Here is a 24,210-nt window from a genome sequence, read left to right as displayed (position 1 = left end):
GGGGGGGGCTGGGTTGGGTGAGGGGAGTGGGATGTGTGAGGGGTCCACGAAGCCTCCTCAGGGGGTCCGTGACTGCTTAGAACATTAAATAGTATTAACAAATTAGGTCCCCAGCTTTCAACAATGACTCAGGGTGGGGTCCCTGGATTCCAATAATTCAGTGGGGGTCTCTGGGTTCCAGTAATGATAAAGTGGGGGTCCACAGAAGTCAAAAGGCCGGAAACCACTGTTGTACTGTGTATAGACCAGTTCATACACAGTGGTTAACATTTGAAATGCACAAATGCAGCGAAATCCAATTGGTAATAATAAATATCCTATTATTCTGTGCCTCAACACTTCTGGTAAAAATGTTACCTCACTTGGGCGGGTAAGGCTAGTTGCCTGTGACAGGAAATGCCCCGAAACGCAACATTGAGACAGCACATTTTTCCCACTCTGAACTAACGTGTTTTTTTACAAAGTCTGTAGCTGTGCATTTTGGGCCATAGCTCAGTTTGCACAGAGGAAACCTATCAAACCTGCACATTATTCACTTAGGGGTATCCATGATTGGGTGACTTGCCTAGCTCTCACAAGATTGTTTTACCCAGAATCCGTTGCAAACCTCAATCTTTCACTAAAGAGAAACATTTTCCTCACATTTCTGTGATGAAAAGTTCTGGAATCCATGTGGAGCCACAAATGTCCTTCCACCTAGCATTCCTCTAAGTCTTCTGATAAAAATGGTACCTCACTTGTATGGGTAGGCATAGTGTCCGCAACAGGAAACAGCCCAAAACGCAACATGGATACATCACATTTGTCCACTAAAAACTGGCCCGTTTTTTTTTTTTTTTTTTTTTTTTTTTTTAAGTAGGTAGCTGCGGACTTTGGGCCCTAACTCTGCTGGCAATGTGTGAAACCTTGCAAACCTGTTCATCTTTGAAAACTAGACACCTAGGGGAATCCAGAATGGGGTGACTTGCATATCTCTCACCAGGTTGGTTCACCCAGAATCCCTTGCAGAACTCAAACTTTGACTCCAAAAAATGTATTTTCTTCACATTTCTGTAACGAAAAGTTCTGGAATCTGCGGGGAGCTCAAAACGTCTCCACCCCCAGTATTCCCATAAGTCTTCTGATAAAAATTGTACATCACTTGTGTGGGTCGGCCTAGTGCTTGCAAAAGGAGAGGCCCCAAAATACAGTGTGGAAACATCCTCCTTTCCTGTCCCAAAAATGATTTGATTTGGCAATGGCGGTAGCAATGGTTTTTTTGGTCCGGGATCGACTGCCAGTGAGGGAATCCTGCCGGACCCACACATTTCTGAAAGTTAGACATCCAAGGGAGTCCAGGGTGGTGTATGCGTAAATCCTACAGTTTTCTTACCCACAGTGCCCTGCAAACCTGAACTTTGTCAACCATTGCACATTTCTGTGACCTAAACTTCTGGAATCAGCAGAAATGCCCAAAATGTCTGCCACCCAACATTCTCTCACTTGACCCCATAAAAATGCTGCCTCACTTGTGTGGCTGGGTCTAGAGCATGGGATAGGCAAGCATCAAACCAAGATCAATGGGAGTCTCGTGGAGTGACAATAATTGACCTTGGTTTGAGTTGTGCCTGTTGAGGACACTTATATGACCCACTCTTCCATTTACCTGGCCTGGAAGTGTTGCTAACAGGTGTCAGTTATTGACAGTCAGCTATGCACATTTTACCAACCACTGAGCGATTAAAGGCTGAGTGGTCAACCTAGTATAGTGAACTGGTGGCATTCATGTTACATAGCTCTCTAAAGTCAGTACATTAGTCCACTGAGATTTCTTGCAAGTATTTAGTGTACATTTAGCAAGGCCATATTCCCAGTTTACTGTGAGTGGTAAGCCACATTTTTAAGCTAGCAAGTAAGTTCTGATTATGACTCGGTGATGCCACTTTGTCAATGCCATAGAGAAATCGTACGTTTTCAACACCTGTTGCCAGTTGTTTCTCGATCACTTGTTTGTTTGTAAATTTGGGAATGGTGTGGGTCATTTGCAAGTATTGGTGTGCTGTATAAGAGGTGGTCATACAGATGATTGGTCCCGACCGGGTCCCCCCTATGCGTGCTCCTCAGACTCCTCTACCCTTTTGCCACGTGCTTGGCCTGCCAGCCTGCTATGTGCCTGGCCTTGCCTTGCTGGGCTGCTTCTGCTTGTGTGCCTGGCCTTTCCTGGCTGCGTCTGCTGCAGGCCCTGCCCTGTCTCCCAGCTATTGCCCTCGCCCTGCTCTCCCCAGGACCTACTTAATGGCAGTCTCTGCTCGACCCCATTGAGTAGGTCCCAACCAGTTCCCCTCTCTCTGTGCTCGTTGGCCTCCTCTGCCCTGGTGTTACATGCTTGGCCTGCCAGCCTGCCGTGTTCCTGGCCTTGCAGGGCTGCTCCTGCCTGTGTGCCTGGCCTTGCCTAGCTGCTCCTGTCCTCCTGATCGTTTGGTGCAGGCCCTGCCCTACCTCTCAGCTATTGTTCTTGCTTCCTTTTCCACTCCTCGCTCGCCCTCTACAGGACCTACTTAATGGCGGTCGCTGCGCAACCCTGTCGAGCATGTCCCTACCAGTTCCCCCCCCTCTGGTGGCTCCTCTGCTCTGTTGCTGTGAGATTAGCCTGCCATTCTGCTGTGTGCCTGGCTGCTCCTGCCTGTGTGCCTGGCCTTGCCTGGCTGCTTCTGCTGCTCTTGTTCGTCTGCTTCAGGCCCCTCTCCGCCTCCCAGCTATTGCTCCCACTTTCCCACTTCCTTCCCTGCTCCTCCCTCCCTTATGCCATGGAAATCTGGAAACCATAACTACCCTCCCACCCTTGACGTAATGTTCATCACTGAAATCTGGCTCAACCCTGCGTCAGCACCTGACATTGCCACTGCAGCTCCCGCCAGATACAAGATGATCCACCACAACCGCCCCAACAGTTACGGCAGAGGCATTATGATGATCCACAAGGACACCCTCAACTGCACCGCCTTGGACAACGACACAACACTGATCATGAAACACCTTAACTTCCAGATCGAACTTGATGCCAAAACCACCATCAGAGGAACCATCACCTACAGACTCCCACAGCTTCTGCAACTCTATATCAGACTTTATGCACCTCACCCCCACCCCGTCAATCGACTACAACCACTACATCTTCCTGGGAGACCTGAACTTCCACCTAGAAATCCCTAATGATGTCAACTCAACAGCACTTCATGAAAACATGAGTATCGGCCTCTCACAACTGGTCACCGCCAGACACACAGCATAGGTCACACACTGGACCCCGTTTTCTCCACCAGCGACAAAGTCAAATTCACCCACACCACCGAGATGACCTGGACAGACCACTGCATCGTCCACTTCACCATCGACGGCCAGCTAGAAGCCCAGGCGAGATCCCCTACCAATCTTTGCCGTAACTGTGGCAAAGTCACTGAACCCCTACTGATCCTTGCCCTCAAAGAAGCAAGACCTATTCCCTCAGACACCCTTGAACTCTGTATCCAAAACTTCTCCAACTGGATCTCCGCTGCCGCCGCCACCTCCCCCTGAGGAACACCAACACCAGCAGCAGCAGCAAACCCACCAAGTAGGCTGTTTGGTTCACCCCAGAGCTGCTGACCCTCAGACGCCTCTGCAAGTAACTAGAGAGACACTGGTGTTCCAACAAGACCCCCCCTAACCTCGCCTCCTTCAGATCCGTCCTCAACAGCTACCACCACCACCTTGGGGAGACCAAGAAAGAAGTCCTCACCTCCTGCATCGAGGCGGGTGCCAGCCACACCAAGGGACTTTTCAGCATTGTCTGAATATTTTCTTGTCCCTCTGCCACAGAGAACACAATCCACTACTTTCACCACAAGATCTCCAACATCTACAGCAACTGCGACCCCCAAACCACCAACCTCAACCACCTCCACACCCAAACCAACACCTCCTAACCCCACCGGATCACTGACTGGAAGCGGCCCTCTACCAAAGACACCATATTCATCATAAACTCCATCCACTCCAGATCCCCCATGGGCCCTGGCCCGCACCAATTCCACAACCTAGGGAGAGAAGTAATCGGATACTCCCCCGCAGAAATCCTCAACACCTCAGCCATGGTCCCTAACTCTTGGAAGCACGCGGATGTCAAGCCCCTACTGAAGAAACCCTCAACCAACCCCAACAAATAAAAAAAAATAAAAAAAACACAGCCCCATCTTGCTTCTCTCCTACCCCGCCAAAGTCTTGGAAAAAGCCATCAGCTCACAAACTACCTCAAAGAAAACAACCTGCTCGATCCATCATAGTCCGGGTTCCGGCCTAATCACAGCACTGAGACATCCTGATCGCAGCATTGGATGACATCAGACACCTCCTCGAACTAGGTGGAACAGCTGTTGTTCTCCTCCTCGACTTATCGGCAGCCTTTGACACCGCCTCCCACCACACACTCGTCACCAGACTCCACCACATTGGCATCCAAGGCAATACACTAAACTTCATCTCCTCCTTCCTTTCTAGTCGAACACAGAGAATCCACCTACCACTCTTCTCCGCCGCACCCAAAGACATCTTCTGTGGCGTCCCCCCAAGGCTCCTCCATCAGTCAAGTATTAGCCCTGAGACTACTGCTCCATATGCAAACCTTAATAAATCCAGCTGAGCATGGGTTCATCCCAAAAAGGAACACTTCCCTTAGCCTTCGTAGAACGTACTACATAGTGGAACACCCGGAAATGCACCTTCACCCAAAAGCAGCCCTAATGTTGGTGTACCTTGGAAAGGCCTTCAAGTCTGTCCGCTGGGACTTTCTGTTTGCTGTCTTGCTTCAAATGGGTCTAGGGTAGGATTGGGTGAATTGGGTCAGTTTGCTTTACACTCACCCCACCGCCAGAGTGAAAACAAGTGACATGATCTCGACCCAATATGGGATCTACTGAGTTACCAGGAAGGGGTTCCTATTATCCCGCCTCCTCTCTGCATTGGCCATTTAGCCTCAGGCAGGACTTTTCCACGTAAAAGGGGCGGGTTATGGGGTGAGGCCAGATGGTAGGGAACATATCATAGTCCTCTATGCAGATGACCTGCTGCTTTACTTGGAAGACGGTACCCAAGGAACAACAAATGTGTTGTTCCTGTTGAGGGACTTTGCAAGTCACTCTGGCTTGTATATAAATGCGACTAAAACTTATGTGTTCCCTTTGACAGTGGGAGCGACCTGACCCCAAACTCTCCAGCAGGACATGGGTCACCGGTGTCCTTTAAATACCTTGCCATTTGAGTGTTAGATTCTCTGGTTGATTTACAGGATGCTAACCTAGACACAGTTCTTGGGCCACTTGGATCATGTGTAAAATGTTGTCCTTAAAACTACTGGTCATGGCAAGAATCTCGTTATCCAAACTGATAATGCTGCTTAGATTACTATATTTTTTTGTCAATGTACCAGTTAAGATTCCATCTACCTGGTTTAAACGATTAGACTCAATCCTCTGGGAACTCATTTTGTAAGGCGGCCGCAGTCGGGTCTCATTGCAGATTCTTCAGTGTCCACCAGATGAAGGGGGATTGGTTTGCCAAGATTTTGAATTATATTACCTGGTGGTACAGCTGCAGTGGGATACTCTGTGGCTGGATGGAGCACATCTTGAACTGGGACACATAGGGACGGAGGGCAATCAGGGCACCCTGCTAGCGAAACGTCTTAACAGAGCAGTGGTGCTCCCTCGACCGGGGATACTTCTGGAGGTGGCTTTGTGGTGCTGGTGGATGTGTATCTGTATGTATGCAGGAATGCCCCTTTATGCACAGGTGTCCCCCTTGGTGGGGGTCCCTCATGTGGAACCACTCACGCACTTCACACAACACAAGCTCACACCATTATCAGAGGTGGGGTAGGTGAAGGTAGGAGACTGTAGCAAAAAGGGATGCTAGACTGAAATATATTCAATTCAGTTATACACACGTGACATACCAAATGACCCAGAGAATACAAGTCATCTATAGGGGGATCCTAGACTGTTGGACTTGGCATCCTTGGCGTGGTCTCCCCTAACGTTTTGCCTCTGTTTTCCAGGTTGTTGATGTGTGCCGGACTGTGTTTTTGATACTCTGGGCACTTTACCACTGCTAACCAGTGCTAAAGTGCAAGTGATTCCCTCTGAGAGCAGATAGAAATAATGGAGTTTGTGGTCTCTGAACTACCAATTTAAAAATATATCTTTTAGTGAAGTTGGTTTTTAGATTGTCAGTTTGAAAATGCCACTTTTAGAAAGTAGGCATTTTCTTGCTTAAATCATTCTGTGACTCTGCCTGTTTGCGGATTGCCTGTCTGGGTTAATTTGACAGTTGGGCTGTTTGTGAATCCCCTCTAGACAGTGAGACAAAGGAAGCTGGGGTGTAGCCTGTTTCTCCTGATTAGCCATCTGTGCTAGAGTAGAGGGAGGAGTGGTCACTTTCACCTGAATGGGCTGTGCCAGCCCCCTCACAATGCAGTCTCCAACCTCCTGGTGTGTCTGGGGCCTGCCCTTGGCGAGGCATGATCTTGTGAGCAACAGAGACTTTCCTTTAAAGTAGACCTACTTCAAAGGCAGAAAGGGGTATAAGTATTTGACCCAGAACCCCTGAAAATCAGATCACTTCTGGAACTAAGGGGAACCTCTGCCAAGGAGGAGAGCTGAGGAGGAGTGCTGCCCCTGCCTGTGACTGTGCTTTGTTGGGATATCCTGCAGTTGTTGCTTCTACCTGCGAAAGGGGACAAAGACTGGACTTGGTACATTCCTGCTTTTGAAGAATCTCGAAGGGCTTGAACTGAGCTCGTCTCCTGTTTTGAAGTCGCACGGTCATCAAAGACTTCCTCTGCTAACATCTGGACTCTTCTGAGAGTCCTGCCCTGCCAAGTGGTGTCCTATCCAGTCCCTGGACACTTGAAAGGTGAAGTTGGCAGACAAGAGCTGAAAATCCATGCACAGAATTCTGTTTGGGGAAATGTTCGACGCACCATCTGCAACAAGGCTCATAAACGATGCACTGGTTGCTTTGCGGCTAAAATCGATGCTCCACCTGCATTGCGGCTGGGAGATCGTCGCATCGCGGCTGGAGAAACGATGTGCAACACCCGCTTGCCGCTGCTGATAATGACGCAAACCCCACGCAGTGCGGTTTTCTAACACCGTGTGACAGGATTTTCCAGGCATCGTCCCTGGGCGTCAAAGTCAACCCGACTGCGCGGATCCGAGGTGCCCCGTCCAGAAATTGACGCATTGCTCTCTTGCAACGGAGAAAAACGATGCATCGCTGACCTGACCAGAGAAGAAACAACACATGGCCTCCCTTGCGAGTAAAGAATCAAAGCATTGCTGACTTTTCCGACGCACGCTCGCCCGTGCAGCTTTATTTTTTTACGCTAACCAAATACTTTGAGGAAAATCATCGTTTCCATTGTTTTCTATGGAGTAAGGCTCTTATTCTTTTGAAAATTCATATTTTAACGTGTGTATGTTGGACTTTTGCTGCTTTGGTCTTGTTTGATATAGGTAAATATAGCCTATTTTTCTAAACTGGTGTGGTGTCCATTTTGTAGTGTCTTCACTGTATTACTTTGTGTATTGGTACAAATACTTTACACATTGCTTCTGAGTTCAGCCTGCCTGCTCTTGCCAAGCTACCAAAGGGGGGTTAGTGGGGATTAACCAGGTGTGTTTCTCCTTTGCCCTGACTAGACTGTGGGTCCTTGCCTGGACAGTGGGTAACCTGACTGCCAACCAAATACCCATTTCTAACCTAGACCATGCCCAAAGTGCTCATTACTGAATGCAGATTAACATGGAGCTGCACTGTGGTCCACCGATTCTCGGAAGTTGTCATTGACACTCTTAATGAGGCTCTGGGTCGGACTCTGCTTTGTACAGTGGAGACATGCTTACTGGGGCTGTTCCCTAGACCACGACGTAGGAAAGTAGGTACTAGATTTATTGATCTGGCTCTAGTGATGACCAGATGCTGCATAGAATAAAAATGGAAGGCATCTGTTGGCCCAGCCCGGTGGTGACGTTTCCCTACTTTCATATTTTTGGTGATCTTTTTATTGATTCTTTAACTTCTCTTTGGGAACTCTTTTTTGCCTTGGAACTTTGTAATTTTGATTTGCCATCATGTCTCAATCTGGAGATGCAACAGCTGGAGCTGCTTTTGAGTTAGGGAAACTGGGAAGGTACATAGTTGCTCAACTGAAACAGTTCTGTAAGGATCTTGCCTGTCCAATTATTAGCTCCACTAGAAAGGAGGAGCTGCGAAAGGCACTGTGGGCCTGGGTGATAGCTAAGGAAGCTGGGGGGCACACAAAGGAGGAGGATTATGATGAGGAGGACGAGGAGGAGGAGGATGAGAAGGTGCAGAGTATACACAATGGTGTAGTGGGTGGACCTGTTATGCCTGGGTGGGAGGGTCTCCATGGCAGGCAGCAGTGTGTCATCCAAGGGTCTGACTCCTGAAGAGTTACAGGACAGACAGGCAGAGAGGAGTCACCAGATGGAATTAGAGAGCCTCAAAATGGAGATGGAAGAGATGAGGCTGGCTATTGAAGAGAAAAAGTGACCTCTGACTCATTAGCTCAGCTTGAGGGAGCCAGTCAGTAGGGATGGTGGCAGCAGTACCTCAGTGCAGCCCGAGAGAAGGGTACACATTCCAAAGGACATATACTTTGGTTCAGGGGGTATGAGTCTGCTCTCCTTATGAATCTGGCCCCTGAGGCACATTGGGGGATGGGTCTGTGGAAGCACTTTGAGGTAGAGGGGAGGGAAACCCTGCAATCCTTAGGGGATCCTCAGGGACTCACCTATACCATTATGAAGGATGCCCTACTCACAAGATATGGTCTGACCACTGAGCAGTATAAGGACAAGTTTACAAAAGGAAAGAGTCGTAAGCTTTTTGGGAGTGTGTAGATTCCTTTTGCAGGTCATTGGATGGTTGGGTGAAGGGCAGTAAGGTAACAACATATGAGGGGCCTTACAGTTTAATTGCTTGGGAGCACTTGTACAGTCTTTGTTTTCCAGAGCTACGCCAGCACCTGATTGACAGCAAGCTGAATGACCCCAGGAAGCTTAAGGGTCCAAAAGAGGTATTGGTGTGGGCAGGGTCGCTCTCAGAAGAAAAAGGGGAGTGGGGGTGTGGAGGTAAGGGGAGACAGGGGGAGTTCTCAAAAGGGCCCCAACCTCATTCCCAGGGTAAGGATTCCCATCCCCCCAGTGAGAAGAAACCATGGTTCTCCAAAGGGAAACCTCCGGGGGGGGGGGGGGGGGGGGGGGGGGTGGTCCCCCCGACAAGTGCTTTGCATGTGACTAGGTGGGTCATGTGAGGTGGGACCTGAAATGTCCCATGGGTACACCGGCACCCACTGGTGCTCAGTCACAGGGTTTGGCCAGTTGGGCGCTTGGGAAGGAGTTGGTTCCAGGTGGGTGGGAGCCAGCTGAGATGACCCTTGTTTCACTAGGGGACAGTGAAATGGGTCTGAGAACCTTAGTGCCTGAGAACACTAAAAAGTACAGGCAGTGTGTGACCATTAATGGACAGAGGGTAGAAGCTCTGAGAAACACAGCAGCCAGTGTGACTACAGTGAGGAGTCACCTGGTGTCTGAAGAGCAGATAGATCCCCATGTAGTTCTCCAAGTAGTTGCTGTGGACAACTCAGAACGCCTGTGCAGAGTGGCGCAGGTCCCTTTTGAATGGAGGGGAGAGGGTATCTGAGGTTCCTTGAAAGTAGCTGTGAGTCCAACCATGCCTGTGGATTGTTTGCCTGGCATTGACCTGGAGGATTCCCCTTGGAAGGAGGTGGAACACAAGTCACACTTGGAGGTTTTGGCTCTGCCTGGGTGGGTAGGAGTATCTACCCAGTCAATGGCAGTCCACCAGGGTGGTCAGAAGCCTCTGGAGCCTGAAACAGTGGCCCAAGGGTCCACTAGTAGGAGGAAGGGCAAGGGGTGCTGGGAAACCAGCCCCCAAAGTTCCCACGGTCCGAGCGGAGGCTGAGGGTGTCACCCCAGAGCCTACAGGGGAACAGGTGGCTGCTGCTGGGGAAGGTCCCTGAGCTGTCACAGTGGCAGCAGGAACAGAGGCCCACCTGGGAGGCATTCTGTGAGGCACAGAGAGTATGCCCTACTCTGGAGGGTTTGCAGCAGCAGGCTGCAGGCCAGGCGGCTGGCAAGGAGCCAGCATCCCACCTGATCTGTTGGGAGGACGGCCTCCTGTAGAGTGAGCCTGAGGTTGCTGAACCTGGGTCAGCCCGGTGCAGGTGGTACCCCAGTGCTTCAGGGCCTTCCTACTAAGGTTGGCTCATGATGTGCCTTTAGCTGGACATCTGGGGCGAGACAAGACCTTTGACAGGCTTGTCACTCGTTTTCATTGGCCCTAGATACACAGGCACTCAGATACCCTTTGTAGTTCTTGTCAGACTTGTCAGGCAAGTGGCAAGAGTGGGGGGAGTGCAAGCTCCCCTCCGACCTTTTCCTTTGGTTAGTTACCCCCTTTGAAAGGGTTGGTATTGTCATTGTGGGGCCTCTCGATCCCAAGACAGTCATGGGCAACCGGTTTATCCTGGTCTTAATGGGCCGTGCCATCCGGTACCGAAAGCCAATTTGCTGCAGTCAGTTACCTCCCCTGTGGTGGGACGTGGATGGATTTTTTTATTTTTTTTACCCGCATGGGGTTCCCTAAGGAAGTGGTATCTGATAAGGGTACCAACTTCATATCTACATATATGAAGCCTCTGTGACAGGAGTGTGGGCTAACATATAAGTTCACCACTCCTTACCACCCACAAAGCAATGGTGTGAGTGAAAGGTTCAACCGCACCTTGAAAGGCATGATTATGGGCCTGTCAGAGCCTTGAGGCATAAGTGGGACGTCCTTTTGCCATGCCTTCTGTTTGCCTACAGAGCGGTGCTTTTAAAAAGGGGCTTGGATTTAGTCCTTTTGATTTACTGCTTGGACACCCTATCAGGGGACCTTTGAGTCTCGTGAAGGAGGGCTTATAGAAAGCCCCCAGTAAACCTCCCCAGGATGTATTCAGTTACATGCTGGCTTTGAGAAACCAGACTACCTGCTTCAGAGCTCTTGCACAAGAGATCCTAGAAGCAAGCCAGGAAGGCATGAAATGGTGGTATGACCAGAATGCCACTCTTGTCGAGTTTCAACCTGGACAGAAAGTGTGGGTGATGGCGCCAGTGAAGCCTAGGGTGCTCCAGGAAAAGTAGAGTGGGACATTTGAGGTGGTGGAGCACAAGAGTGAAATCACCTACCTGATGGACTTGCAAACTCCCAGGAACCACTTGAGGGTCCTGCATGTGAACCGCCTCAAGCCACACTTTGAGTGGACTGAATTGTCCATGCTCCTAGCAACAGATGACTGGGTGGAGGAAGAGAGTGAGCCTCTTCCTGACCTCCTGTCTGCTGGGAGAGGGATGGGTCTGTGGAGGGAGTGAACCCCTCCCTGACCTCAGAGCGACTGTCACCAGGTAGTGGGTAAGTTTGCCTCCCTGCTTTCCTTGATCCCAGGGGCCACACACTTGTGTACACATGATGTGGACACTGGGGACACTCCACCTGTCAAGCAGAAGGTTTATAGGGTGACTGATAAGGTCAGGGCTGGCATCAAAGATGAAGTGTCAAAGATGTTAACCCTAGGGGTAATTGAGTTTTCTAGTAGTCCTTGAGCGAGCCTTGTGGTCTTGGTCCCAAAGGCTGCTGCTCCTGGTGCCATAGCAGAACTCCGGTTCTGTGTGGACTACTGGGGTCTCAATAAGGTCACTAAGACTGACGCGCACCCCTGAGCTGATGAGCTCATCAGTCGTTTGGGAGCTGCCAAATACCTCAGCGCCTTTGACTTAACATCTGGGTATGGGAAGATTGCCTTAACTGAGGAGGCCAAGGAGAGGTCAGTATTTTCTACCCCAGATGGGCACTTCCAGTTTAAAGTGATGCCATTTGGGATGAAAAATGTCCCAGCCATTTTTCAGAGGTTGATCAACAAGGTGTTGGCTGGGCTGGATGATTTCAGTGCAGCCTACCTGTATGACATTGCAGCGTTCAGTTCCACTTGGGAGGAACACTTGTAGCACCTCTGCAGAGTGTTGGAGGCCCTGCAGAAGGGTCTCACTAATAAGGCCAGTAAGTGCCAGATAGGGCAGGTTTCAGTGTTGTATGTGGGACACCAGTCAGGGAGTGGCCAGGTGGCACCCCTACAACCAAAAAATTGACACTGTTCTGGCTTCGGTGCCTCCCAACACCCAGACTGAGGTGAGGGCCTTTTTGGGTCTTACTCGCTAGTACAGAAATTTTGTCAAGGGGTATGGCACCATTTCTGCCCCCTTGAATGAGTTGACTTCCAAGAAGCAACCAAGGAAGGTGATCTGGACAGAAACTTTCCAGACAGCTTTTGATGCCTTGAAGGGTCCCATGTGCACAGCACCTGTGTTGAGGGCAACTGACTTCTCAGAGGAGCTTTTTGTGCAAACTAACACTTCACAGCATGGTATAGGAGCAGTGTTATCGCAGCTAGAGGGCCTAGCTCAACCTGTAGTCTTCATTAGCAGGAGGTTACTCCCCATGGAACGTAGTTGGAGTGCAATAGAACGTGAAGCTTTTGCTGTGGTTTGGGCGCTGAAGAAGCTAAGACCCTACTTGTTTGGGACTCACTTCTGGGGTCAGACCGACCACAGGCCCCTCAGATGGTTAATGCAGATGAGGGGTGAGAATCCAAAACTGTTGGGGTGGTCCATTTCCCTACAGGAGCTGGACTTTACGGTGGAACACCGCCTGGTACAGAACACGCCAGTGCTGATGGTCTGTCCAGGTTTTTCCGCCTTAGTGATGAGAACTCCCATGAGGTTGGGTAGTTTCTCTCCACTTTCAGCAGGGGGGGGGAGACATGTGTTAGGCTTGGCATTCTTGGCGTGGTCTCCCCTAACTTTTTGCCTCCGCTTCCCAGGTTGTTGATGTGTGCTGGACTCTGTTTTTGATACTGTGGGCACTTTACCACTGCTAACCACTGCTAACATGCAAGTGATCCTATGTAAAACGTATGTTTAAATTGGCCTATCCATGATTGGCATATTTGATTTACCAGTAAGTCCCTGGTAAAGTGCAGTAAAGGTGCCCAGGGCCAGTAAACTAAATGCTATTAGTGCCCTGTAGCACTGGTTGTGCCACCCACATTAGTAGCCCTGTAAACCTGGCTCAGACCTGCCACTGCAGTGTCTGTGTGCACAGTTTTAAACTGCCAATTTGACTTGGCAGGTGTACTCACTTGCCAGACCTAAACCGTCCCTTTTCATACATGTAAGGCACCCCTAAGGTAAGCCCTAGTTAGCCCCATGGGCAGGGTGCAGTGTATTTTAAATGTGGGACATGTACTGATGTGTGTTACATGTCCTGACAGTGAAATACTGCTAAATGCAGTCTTCACTGTTGCAAGGCCTATCTCTCTCATAGGTTAACATGGGGGCTACCTTTAAATAACTTTAAAGTGCAAATACCCTTTGAGAGCAAATAGAAATGTGAAGTTTGGGGTCTCTGAACTCAAAGTTGGTAAAGTTGTTTTTTAGATTGTCAGTTTGAAAATGCCACTTTTAGAAAGTAGGCATTTCCTTACTTAAACCATTCTGTGACTCTGCATGTTTGCAGATTGCCTGTCTGGGTCAGTTTTGTCAGTTAGGCTGTTTGTGAATCCCCTCTAGACAGTGAGACAAAGGAATCTGGGGTATAGCCTGCATATCCTGATAAGCCATCTACGCTAGAGTGGAGGGAGGAGTGGTCACTTACACCTGAATGGTCTGTGCTTGCCCCCTCACAGTGCAGTCTGCAACCCCCTGGTGTGTGTCTGGGGCCTGGCCTGGGCAAGGCAGGATCTTGTGAACAGCAGAGACTTTCCTTTGAAGTAGTCCTACTTCAAAGGCAGAAAGAGGTATACGTATTGGACCAAAAAACCCTGAAAATCAGATCACTTCTGGAGCCAAGAGGAACCTCTGCCAAGGAGAAGAGCTGAGGAGGAGTGCTGCCCCTGCCTGTTACTGTGCTTTGTTGGGCTATCCTGTAGTTGCTTCTTCTGCCTTTAAAAGGGGACAACGACTGGACTTTGTTGTATATTCCTGATTGTGAAGAATCTCCAGGGGCCTGAACTGAGCTTGCCTCCAGTTTTTGAAGTACCAGGGCCATCAAAGACTTCCTCTGCTAACATCTGGACTCTCTTCTGAGACTCCTGCCCTGCCAGGTGGTGTCCTATCTAGTCCCTGGGAACTTGAAAGGTGAAGTTGGCAGACAAGAGCTGAAAATCCACGCACAGAACGCCATGCAAGGAAATTTTCGACCATTTGCAACGTGGCTGATAATCGATGCGCTGCCGGCTTTGCCATTAAAACCGATGCTCCACCTGCAGTGCGACTGGGAGATCAAATCATCGCAGCTGGAGAAATGACCCACAACACCCGCTTGCGTCTGCTGATAACAGGATTTTCCATGCATCGTCCCTGGGCGTCAAAGTCAACCTGACTCAATGCAGATCCGAGGTGCCCCGTCTGGAAGTTGATGCATTGCTCACTTGCGAGGGAGAAAAATGACACATCGTCGACCCGACCGGATAAGATACAACGCACAGCCTCCCTTGCCAGGAAGGAATCGATGCATTGCTGACTTTTCTGATGCACACTCGCCCGTGCAGCTTTATTTTTTACGCTAACCAGGTACTTTGTGCAAAAACATAGTTTCCATTGTTTTCTATGGAGTAAGACACTTATTTTGAAAATTCATATTTTAATTTGTGTATGTTGGATTTTTGTCTTGTTTGATTTAGATAAATATTGCCTATTTTTCTAAACTGGTGTGGTGTCCATTTTGTAGTGTCTTCACTGTATTACTGTGTGTGTTGGTGCAAATACTTTACACATTGCTTCTGAGTTAAGCCTGCCTGCTCGTGCCGAGCTACCAAGGGGGGGTCAGTGGGGGTTAACCAGGTGTGTTTCTCCTTTGCCCTGACTAGAGTGAGGGTCCTTGCTTGGACAGGGGGTAACCTGACTGCCAGGCAAAGACCTAATTTCTAACATAGACCATGCCCAAAGTGCTCATTCCTGAATGCAGATTAACATGGAGCTGCACTGTGGTCCACTGATTCTGGGAAGTTGTCATTGACGCTCTTAATGAGGCTCTGGGTCGTACTCTCCTTTGTACAGTGGAGGCATGCTAACTGGGGCTTTACTGGGGCTGTTCCCTACACCACAACGTAGGAAAGTGGGTGCTAGATTTATTGATCTGGCTCTAGTGATTGCAAGACGCTGCATAGAACGAAAATGGAAGCCATCCGTACGCCCGGCCCGGTGGTTCCTGCCTGGATACGTGATGTGACGTTGTGGGCCAGGGCAGAGGCGAGAGCACTGATGTATCTCCAGTCAGCTCATTTAATCTCACCATGGTCCCTATATCATATGTAATTTGACTGGGCATCTCATCACCTCATATATCACTTTGTTTGCCTACATACATCTGTACGTATTCAAATGCCATTTTTTATTTGAGGGCCCTGTTTGGCTTCCCCAGAGTCTCTTAATATTTTGTTTTGCCATCATTCGTGTGGGTCCTGGGCTTTGTATGCCACTGGAACCAAGCTATACGTGGCTGAAGAGCGTTAACTAGGGTGAATCCAGTCCTTCATTGCTTGTGTTCCGGTTCAGGGAGGACCTTGCCTGACAATTTAGGCTGGACTGTTCAGGTGAATAATAGGGTCAAGACTGTTGTTTTGTATACAGCCGAGTCCAAACTGAGGTGGCATGATGGGCAAAAGACTATGATTTGGGATGCGGCTCGAGCGATTTCCAATGGCTTGATGGATGGCCAATCCTCCTCTAGTGTAGTCTATGCTCCCAGTATCTATAGTGCTGTGAGGGGCGCAGTTTGTACTCTTTCTGCAACTGGATAAGCCCTGAAAAATATCCCTGAATCTGAAAATATCTGTGATTCCAACTCCAGAAGCCTCCCAGTCTTGTCAGTCTTGTCTCCCTTCAATCCTCCCACAGATCGCGGTGTCCTGGTTCTCATCCTAGCCCATTCCATCATTTCTGTGGACATGTGCCATACCTGGATACCAGCCCTCTCCTATCATATAGTGTATGTACAATCTATTTTCCCCTCATCTCATGTGTCTCCAGCCTGTTTGCTGGAATGCTCAAGTCTGCAACCCCCTCAAGTTTGCTACCATTAGTTGTGAGGCCCAATAATAGTGACTGATGTTAAGGAGAGCTATACTTTCTATGTAGATTGTCTTATACATTGCTGACCATTCAATTTAGGTAGTCCCTTCGTCCCCCAACTACCTTATTAGTTCCCCCTGGACTTCCTTAAAGAAGGCCCTTCCCATATAGGGGGATTGTTCTGGCGTTCATACAGAAAGTGCAGCCCAGAGATGATTTTAAGCAACATTGCTCTTCCCATCATTGATGTGTCATAATCCACCAGTGTCTCATATTTTCTCTGAATATGACAAGGGGGTTAGATTTTGTTTAAAAATCCACTTTACCCTATTTTACCCCTATACCCAAGTATCTTAATTCATCTTTGCGGACACTTGTGTTGCAATCCCTAGTCTTGCCATGATCAGGTCCTAAATTCTGTTGTTGAGGTCCTAAATACTATAACATAGATCACTTTGTTAAAGTTGTCTTCTGAAATGTGTTGTCTGGGTTGTCGAGCAATATCTAACCTGATTCCTTCAGAAATGGTTTCCTGAAGTGTATGTTGGGAGTAGAAGCTAGTAGTAGAATATTACTTTGTCCCCATTCAACTATGACACCTGCATAACAGCCCTTTGTGTCCCTCCATCCTGTTTTGATTGGGAACATAAAAGGCCTTCTCACCAGCTCTGCCAGTTCTTTGACTGCTCACCTCCCACCCCCACCCCCCAAAACCCCCACACCCCACTGAATCCCACACTTGCTAGCAATTCGTATCTACCTCTGACTAGGAACTTGTATCCTGTGACTGTCAATTATGTCCCCTGGAGGAGCTGTATGTCTACTTTATGCCTTCTCAGATTTTGCTTGTTTCCCTCTTAATTTGTGTCCCAGCCCATTTACATGCCACATCTGAGTGTTAAGCCCATCTTTGATTTTTGGTAATTTTCTAAGCCAATTATGTTTCTTTCTCAGTGGAAAAGAGATAATTTGTTGGTTTGTGCACAACCTTCCACCCAGTGTGATCCTACGATCTGCTTCACTACCCTTCCCTGCCTCCCTTGCAGCTTTCTCCTATGAACTTAAACTTCTCCATGTGCTCCCTCTCCACACTTCATCCTGGAGGCAATAAAACTGTTCTCTCCCTAATACTGGAGGCATGTATAATACCACCCTCCATAAACATAGCTGGGTCTTTTGCCTATGGGCCACTCCTCTACTCACCTATTCATTCTCCGCATCTTCATTTTGTGGAGGCGCTATTCCAGCTGGCTCTTCTCCTTCAAGTCCCTTGTTATTGGTACCAACTTTTCCCATGTTCTCCCTCACCCCCTACCCCCCAGACCTCCCAAATCATCAGTTCCATCTCCTCTTTATCACCGTCCTTTTGTGTACACCACCTTTGTTGTGATCTCTACCTATTCTTGGTATAGCTTGCTTCAGGTAGCCTCTCTCTCTCCCCCTCTCTCATCTCACTCTCATTTCTTTAGTAAGTCTCTTGTTTCCTTTGCCTGCTCCCATGCCTCCTTCACTGTGTCAAAACAGACAGCTGTGTATTACCTACGTGTAACAGGGAAGAGGAGCAAATGGCATTTGCTTAGCTAGGAGTTTTTTCTTAATCTCGTCAAAGGATTTCCTGCTTCATTACTTGCCTATTGTGGTTTGGAAAAAATCATTGTATGGGACAACTCGAGCATCACCTTTGTGGTTTTCTAGCTGTCTTTAGCACAGTGCCCCCCTCTCTATGAAAGGGCTGAAGAAGCTCTACTTATGGCAGGGAGTTGCCCTCCTTCCACCCCTGAAACAGTTGGGGCCCCCTTCACCACAAAGCACGGTGAACCTTTCTCAGTCTGTACTATTGTCTTCCTGTCAGTTCTCCAGGAACCATTCTAGCTGTTGTCCTATTTCTTTGTCACTTCCATCGGTAGACACATTACTCTAGGGTTGCTCGTCCTGGCCCTCCTATATGTATCGTCTACTCTTTCTTCAAATTATTTGGGGGCTTTCTGGTATGGCTACCTTTGTATTTACAGCCTCCCTGGTGTCTTTCACTTCATATACCCTCGCTTCACCCTCCTTCGTGGACTTTGCATTCAGTAAGCCCTGGCAGGACCATAGCTCCTACTTTTACCTCTGTGATTTCCATCTTTATTCCAAAGTGATCATCTGTGCCTGCTAATGCACTGATTGGCATGAGCAGGCTGGTCTCAGCCCGGGCACTTACTCGGTTACCTGGGTCTTTGACTTCTTCCTGGCACTCTGCTTGCTTAACATTCTTCTCACTCACCCCTCCGGCTCTCTTGTGTCATGCCTCTCGCATCTTCGCGATTAGACTGTCTCCCAAGTAGCCTTCTTTCACTTGAGCATGTAGCCTGCTGTGTTCACCAATCACAGGAGCCCTGCTCCTCTGAGAGTCTTCCTGCCATCCTTCACCTGGGCGAGACAGAGGAAGGGAGTGCCCGTTGTGTCACTTTTAAACTTCTAAGCCAGTGCCCATTCTCAGTTGCTCATCTAGTCTCCAGAACCTCGCCACAGTTGTAATTCCTGTTGCAGGACAGTCGGGCCAATCCTCTCATATCATCACCTTCTAGAATCATAGCTACAGTTTTCTTTTTGGGAGAGTAATCCACAGATCTTCCTTACAGTCATTAGATAATGTATTTCTCAGGATATAATTTCGCATTTGATAGACTTATTTTTACAAGGATGGTTATTGGGCTTTTAGCAGAGCATTGGTTTGTCCACTATCTTCCCTGGCTTGCTGTGCCTCCTCACCCACCATTGTACCTGTTTGAAAAAGAAAAGTGTAAAAGTGTTATTTCCATCCTATGGGTCAGTGCACAAGTGCAAAGAATATTATTGTCATATGAGGGATGTTAAGGTAGGAGGAAGCAGCCTATTCCTGTTTTCATGATGTTACATAGAAGTTAAGTCTTAGGCCAATACTTATTTTTTTTAATCTCTATCCTTAAGACGTCAAGTGCTGTAAAATATATAGGTTATGAATAATTCCATAAAAGTATCCACACCCAGAGAAGGCTCAGGGATATATTTGCTGAAATCATTTTGGGGAAACAAATGAAAAACATGTACATAGTAAAAATTCTTTGGAGTAAATGTCTGTCAGAGGGTGCGCGCATCACTTTCTTTAAACACTCTTGTGCACCCTACCGGTGAGGATCAACCGGTAGTATCAAGTGAGCTAGGTTGGTTTCGGAAAGTGGAACCCAGGACGGTAAAGGAACAATGAATGAATCCCTCGAGCTTCTGGGTGATCTTGGTGGTCACAGTTACCTCCCACACCACTTGCATCTTTATACACCCTTCCAGCCAAGCTTCTTTGTAGATGTTGCTCTGAGATTATCCTGAGTGAGATATCAGTCTTGTATATTGTCTTTACTTTTGCCATTTTTCCAGGTATTCTACTAAACTATTGTGCTTTAAATATCGTTCTGGTAAAATAGAATCGAAAATCGACAACCACACCATTGTGAAGGTCATTATATATTGGTAAGTAGAGATGTACTAATCTTAACTCCACAAGCTTGTACCTTGATGATATACATATTCAAGTTACAGGTTTAAGATCAGTAAATCTATTTTTTGCCTCTGTGAAATTACCTTCACGATATTGTGGTGGTTGATATTCTGGCTACAATTTCTTTGTAAGATGATATTTTTTTGTGATATGCTGACTTACAAACTGCACTGTAGCTGAACCATGTTGCATTCTACAGCATCAAAATGCCTTGTTTCTGTTATATTTTAGCAGGGGCGGGTCGTGAGGGGGGCGGCGCGGTGTGGCACGTGACGGGGGGAGGGGATCGACCCAAAAAAAAATATATAATTTAAAAAAAGTACCTTCCTATAATCGACTCGCTGCGCCACGCTGCTCCGTTCTCCTCACTGCAGGCACAGATTCACAGCCTGCCCTATAGCCAATCCCAACACTGCTTTCATGCTGCTGGTAGCTGCGTTAGGATCGTGCTCCGAGACAGAGTGGGAGCCCTCTGCCTGCTGTCTCCAACCTGGAACACAGTGCCAGGTTGGAGAGAGCACAGTGCGCATGTGTGTTTTGGCCGGCCCAAGGCACTGAAGAAGAGCTGTGCACTCCCCATCCGTCCCTGTCATTGCCCGTGGCCCCACCCCTTTCACCATAATAAACACAGTTTATTATGGCTTTATCGTAAAAGTTTTGCTGCTGATGGTGGGAGAGGGGGACTGGTGGGGGGGTGACGACCCTCCGCCATAGCAGAGGAGCCACCTCTGTATGTTAGCAGAATTATCTTCTGATATGTATGTTTTTATTAGCTAGAGCACTGGTCATGATAATATCGATTTTTATGCTTTAACTTAATTAAAATTTCCTGTACATTTATTATGTTGTTTGCAATACTGTGACTTCTCTCTCTTCTAAAAATAGTTATGTGCTAAGGCGTCTACAAATTGCAAAGAGACTTTCTATAGCCATTGTTTGGACATCCATGACTTTCATAGAATGATTTGGATGTACCTTTGGTCTATGTCACATCTTAAGTTTAATATATTCTATTATTTAGTTGAAGGCTGTGGATAGCAACTACTGAGTGCTATTGTTGTAGTAGAAAAATAGTTATGTGCTAAGGCATCTACAAAGTAGCAAGCAAAGGGACTTTCTATAGCCATTGTTTGGACATCCATGACTTTCGTAGACTGATTTGGATGTACCTTCAGTCTAGTTCACTTCTAAAGTGTAACATAGTCTATTGTTTAGTTGAAGGCTGTGGAAAAATACTACTGGGTGGTATAGTTGTAGGAGATGTGTGCGGTGGTTGGGCACTGCATGAAGAATATAATCGAGAGTAAGTAATTACCCTTGCACTCTTAACCCCATGTCTCCAGCTAGTGCTGGATTGCACAGGGGTACCACGGTTATACGTTGGAACAACGCATGCTGGAACCGCGCATGCCTGAACAACGAGGTCGGAACAACGACCTCGTTGTTACCACTGATGCCTTTACCACGAATGCCTTAACAACGATTTTTCGATGTAAAGGCATTCCTGGTAAAGGCATTAATGAACGGCATGCGTGGTTCCAGCATGTGTCCCTCCTGACCCCCCACCCCTAAAAATTACCGCGACCCCCACAACCACCCACCCCTAAAATTACTGCAACCCCTCATCCGCCCCTAAAACCACCCCAACCCCACCCCTAAAACCTAAAGCACCCCAACGCCCATCCCACCCCTAAAACCTAAACCACCCCAACCCCCACCCCCAAATACTAAAAATACCCCGACCCCCCCTCCCCACCCTTGCCCCTAAACCACCCCAGCCCCCAAAAACTAAAAATACCCCTACCCTCAACCCCGCCCATAAAACAAAAAATGCCCTGCCCCCAAGACCCGACCCCCACCCCCAAAAAGTAAAAATACTCTGACTCCCCACCCCTGCCCCTGAAACAAAAATTACCCCGACCCCCACCCCCTAAAACTGAAAATACCCCAACCCCCCTACCCTTAAAACAGTCCCAGTCCCAGCCCAACTTACCTCCTCCTTGATCACGTGATGGTTCAAGGACTGTTTATTGTATTATGTCATCACCATCCTCATCACAGTTGGATATAAATTGTATGACTGTTTCTTATTCTCTCCATTAGGCTACTTTTAAATGTATAGAATTGTTGGTTTGTGTAAAGATTCACTTGACAGTATGTATGCATTGTCGTCTCCAGAGGTTGTCCATAAACTTGCCACTTTGTTTTACAAAGCCTGCACTCTAGTGAGTTAACATCTCTATACTTGTTCAGTATTCATTGTGTTTTAATGAAAATATTTATTTTGTTTCAGCTGCTGCCTTAGGAAACCTTGTATCCGATTTAGCTGGATTGGGGTGAGTTGGTTATAGACGCTACTGTCTCGATAATTTATTATGAATCAGTTTTTGTATTGTTTGTATTTAAGTTCAAGAAAGTAATTTAATATTCGAAACGGATAAATTCCATTAACAAATATAAACAAATACACCTCATCTGTGAACATGGCCAGATGTGTACGTTTTAGGTCGAACCTAGACAGCGTGCATGCACTGTCTGCAAGACAGTGCTGCAAGATATGCTGTATTTAGTATACTGGCTTTAACCATGCCCCCTATTCCTATTCGTTCTTTGTTGTGCTTGTCTTAAATGTTTCGTTTTTATTGATGCATTTTACTACATGGTCCGGCCTGTGGGTGCTTTGTTCCCTAGCTGGAGATTTTACTAAGAGAACATTTTTGTTGGCCCCTCCTCCTATCTGGGCATTGCAACCTTAGTGTTCTTTTGGTTGTTCATAGAAATGTGTTCACACCACACGAGTGAAACCTGTTTAGAAAGGCACCAAAGGTTTTAGGTTTCGATTGTTCTTGTGCCTCTGCTTGGGTATACTTAATTGACGTTTTCCAAGCCATTTTTCCCTCCACTGTTGTTCTAGAAATGATTGGCTGTGTGCATGTTTTGCACCCTCTGCAGACACACACTCATCCACTTTGTCATCCTCATTCTAAAGACTTCTTAACAGTGCTGCAGCTGCTTCTCTGGTCCCAGTGGTTATTCCTCATTCTAAGTTCTCTAGGCAGTGCTGCAGCTGCTTCTCTGGTCCCAGTGGTAATTCATAATTTTTTGTCCTGTAGACTGTGCTGCAGGTGCTTCTCTAGTCTCAGTGACTATTCCCCATTCTTAGTCCTCTAGGACGTGCTGCAAGCTTCTTCTCTGGTACTGTCGGTAATTCCTTATTCTAAGTCCTCTAGGCAGTGCTGCTAGCTGCTTCTCTGGTCCCAGTGGTGATTCCTCATTATACGTCCTCTAGACAGTGCTGCCAGCTGCTTCTCTTGTCCCAGTGGTAATTCCTCATTCCAAGTCCTATAGACAGTGCTGCCAGCTGCTTCTCTTGTCCCAGTGGTAATTCATCATTTTTTGTCCTGTAGGCCAGTGGTTTTCAACTTCAGCTGGTTCCTCTGACAGAAAAGTGTGTGTTTTTATATTTATTACTATTTTTGTGTAGCAGTTTTGAAAGCACTGCATTGTTCCTTGTACATCCGGCATTGTTTGATGGGGCAAAAATAAAAGCGTCAAGATAAACCTGGTGATTAATGTACCTGCTGGAGAGAGATGGAAGGTTTGTCTAGTGACAGTATTAAATCATCTAAGGTAGCTCAGATGGTTAGTATGCCTGCTGCAAAGAACGTGTATCATGCAAAGAACTGTATTTTACGCGGATAGCACGGTAGGTTACTGCTTTTGTTACAGAGATTATTTTGTTCCTGAGCAGTTCATAAGTTGCAATTGTATTTTAGCACAGTGAGCTATAAACTGCCATCAAAGAGCTGCATGCAAACTGCATGGCACAAATTAGAAAGTTACGTTTTTTCCCCCAGTATTTCATTTTCCTCCTGCAGCTTTAAAAAGGTTTGCTTAAGAAGAAATACCTCCTTATTATTAAAGTCAAGACTAACCACTATTATGTTCTGAATCCTTGTGCTTCTCCAGATCAAGCACTCTTAAAAAATGCCTACCAGTGTGGATGTCCTGTGAATCCTACACCTAGTAGTCCCCTGTAAAGTGCTCTGACAACCTCCACTGGTATGAGAGGTGCTATAAAGCAAGTGAATTACATGTGGCAAAGGGGTTATGGAGATGTGAGAGACCCTTATGGTTATACTTCCTTTCCCTACCACATATTTATTTGAAAAAGCTTACTCAGATCTTATAAACCTAAAAAATAAAAAACAGAAATTACGTGGCAAATGTAGACTCGAACCCGAGGATTCAGCTTTCCTAAATAAAAGCAAACATTGAAAGTTAGTCGCCGAGATGCAGCACCGACCTTCACATTAACATTTTTTCAATTTTTGCATATTTTTTCAATAAAAAATAATTATATCTTTAGTAATTAGAGTATTTCTTTGATGTGTACTTGTTTGTGTATTTGTTGGCGAATTACTGTTTTAATATTTGATATTTAATCGTACAAACTGCTTGGGG

At 47.3% G+C, this 24,210-nt stretch overlaps 1 protein-coding gene across 2 annotated transcripts in view; it reads left to right on the top strand.

Annotated features, from left to right (window-relative positions):
* The window catches only part of TMEM65 (transmembrane protein 65), a 188,875-nt gene that overhangs the window by 127,735 nt on the left and 36,930 nt on the right, over positions 1-24,210 (top strand). For both annotated transcript variants that reach the window (XM_069220716.1, XM_069220717.1), the window contains one exon: positions 22,040-22,082. In XM_069220716.1, coding sequence (XP_069076817.1) covers positions 22,040-22,082 — 43 coding nt within the window. The remainder of the gene's footprint in view (positions 1-22,039; positions 22,083-24,210) is intronic.

The sequence above is a fragment of the Pleurodeles waltl genome, chromosome 2_2 (genome assembly GCF_031143425.1).
Source record: "Pleurodeles waltl isolate 20211129_DDA chromosome 2_2, aPleWal1.hap1.20221129, whole genome shotgun sequence".
Classification (NCBI taxonomy): Eukaryota; Metazoa; Chordata; class Amphibia; order Caudata; family Salamandridae; genus Pleurodeles; species Pleurodeles waltl.
The sequence above is the reverse complement of the archived record's forward strand: the minus strand, read 5'-3'. Positions and strand labels throughout refer to the sequence as shown.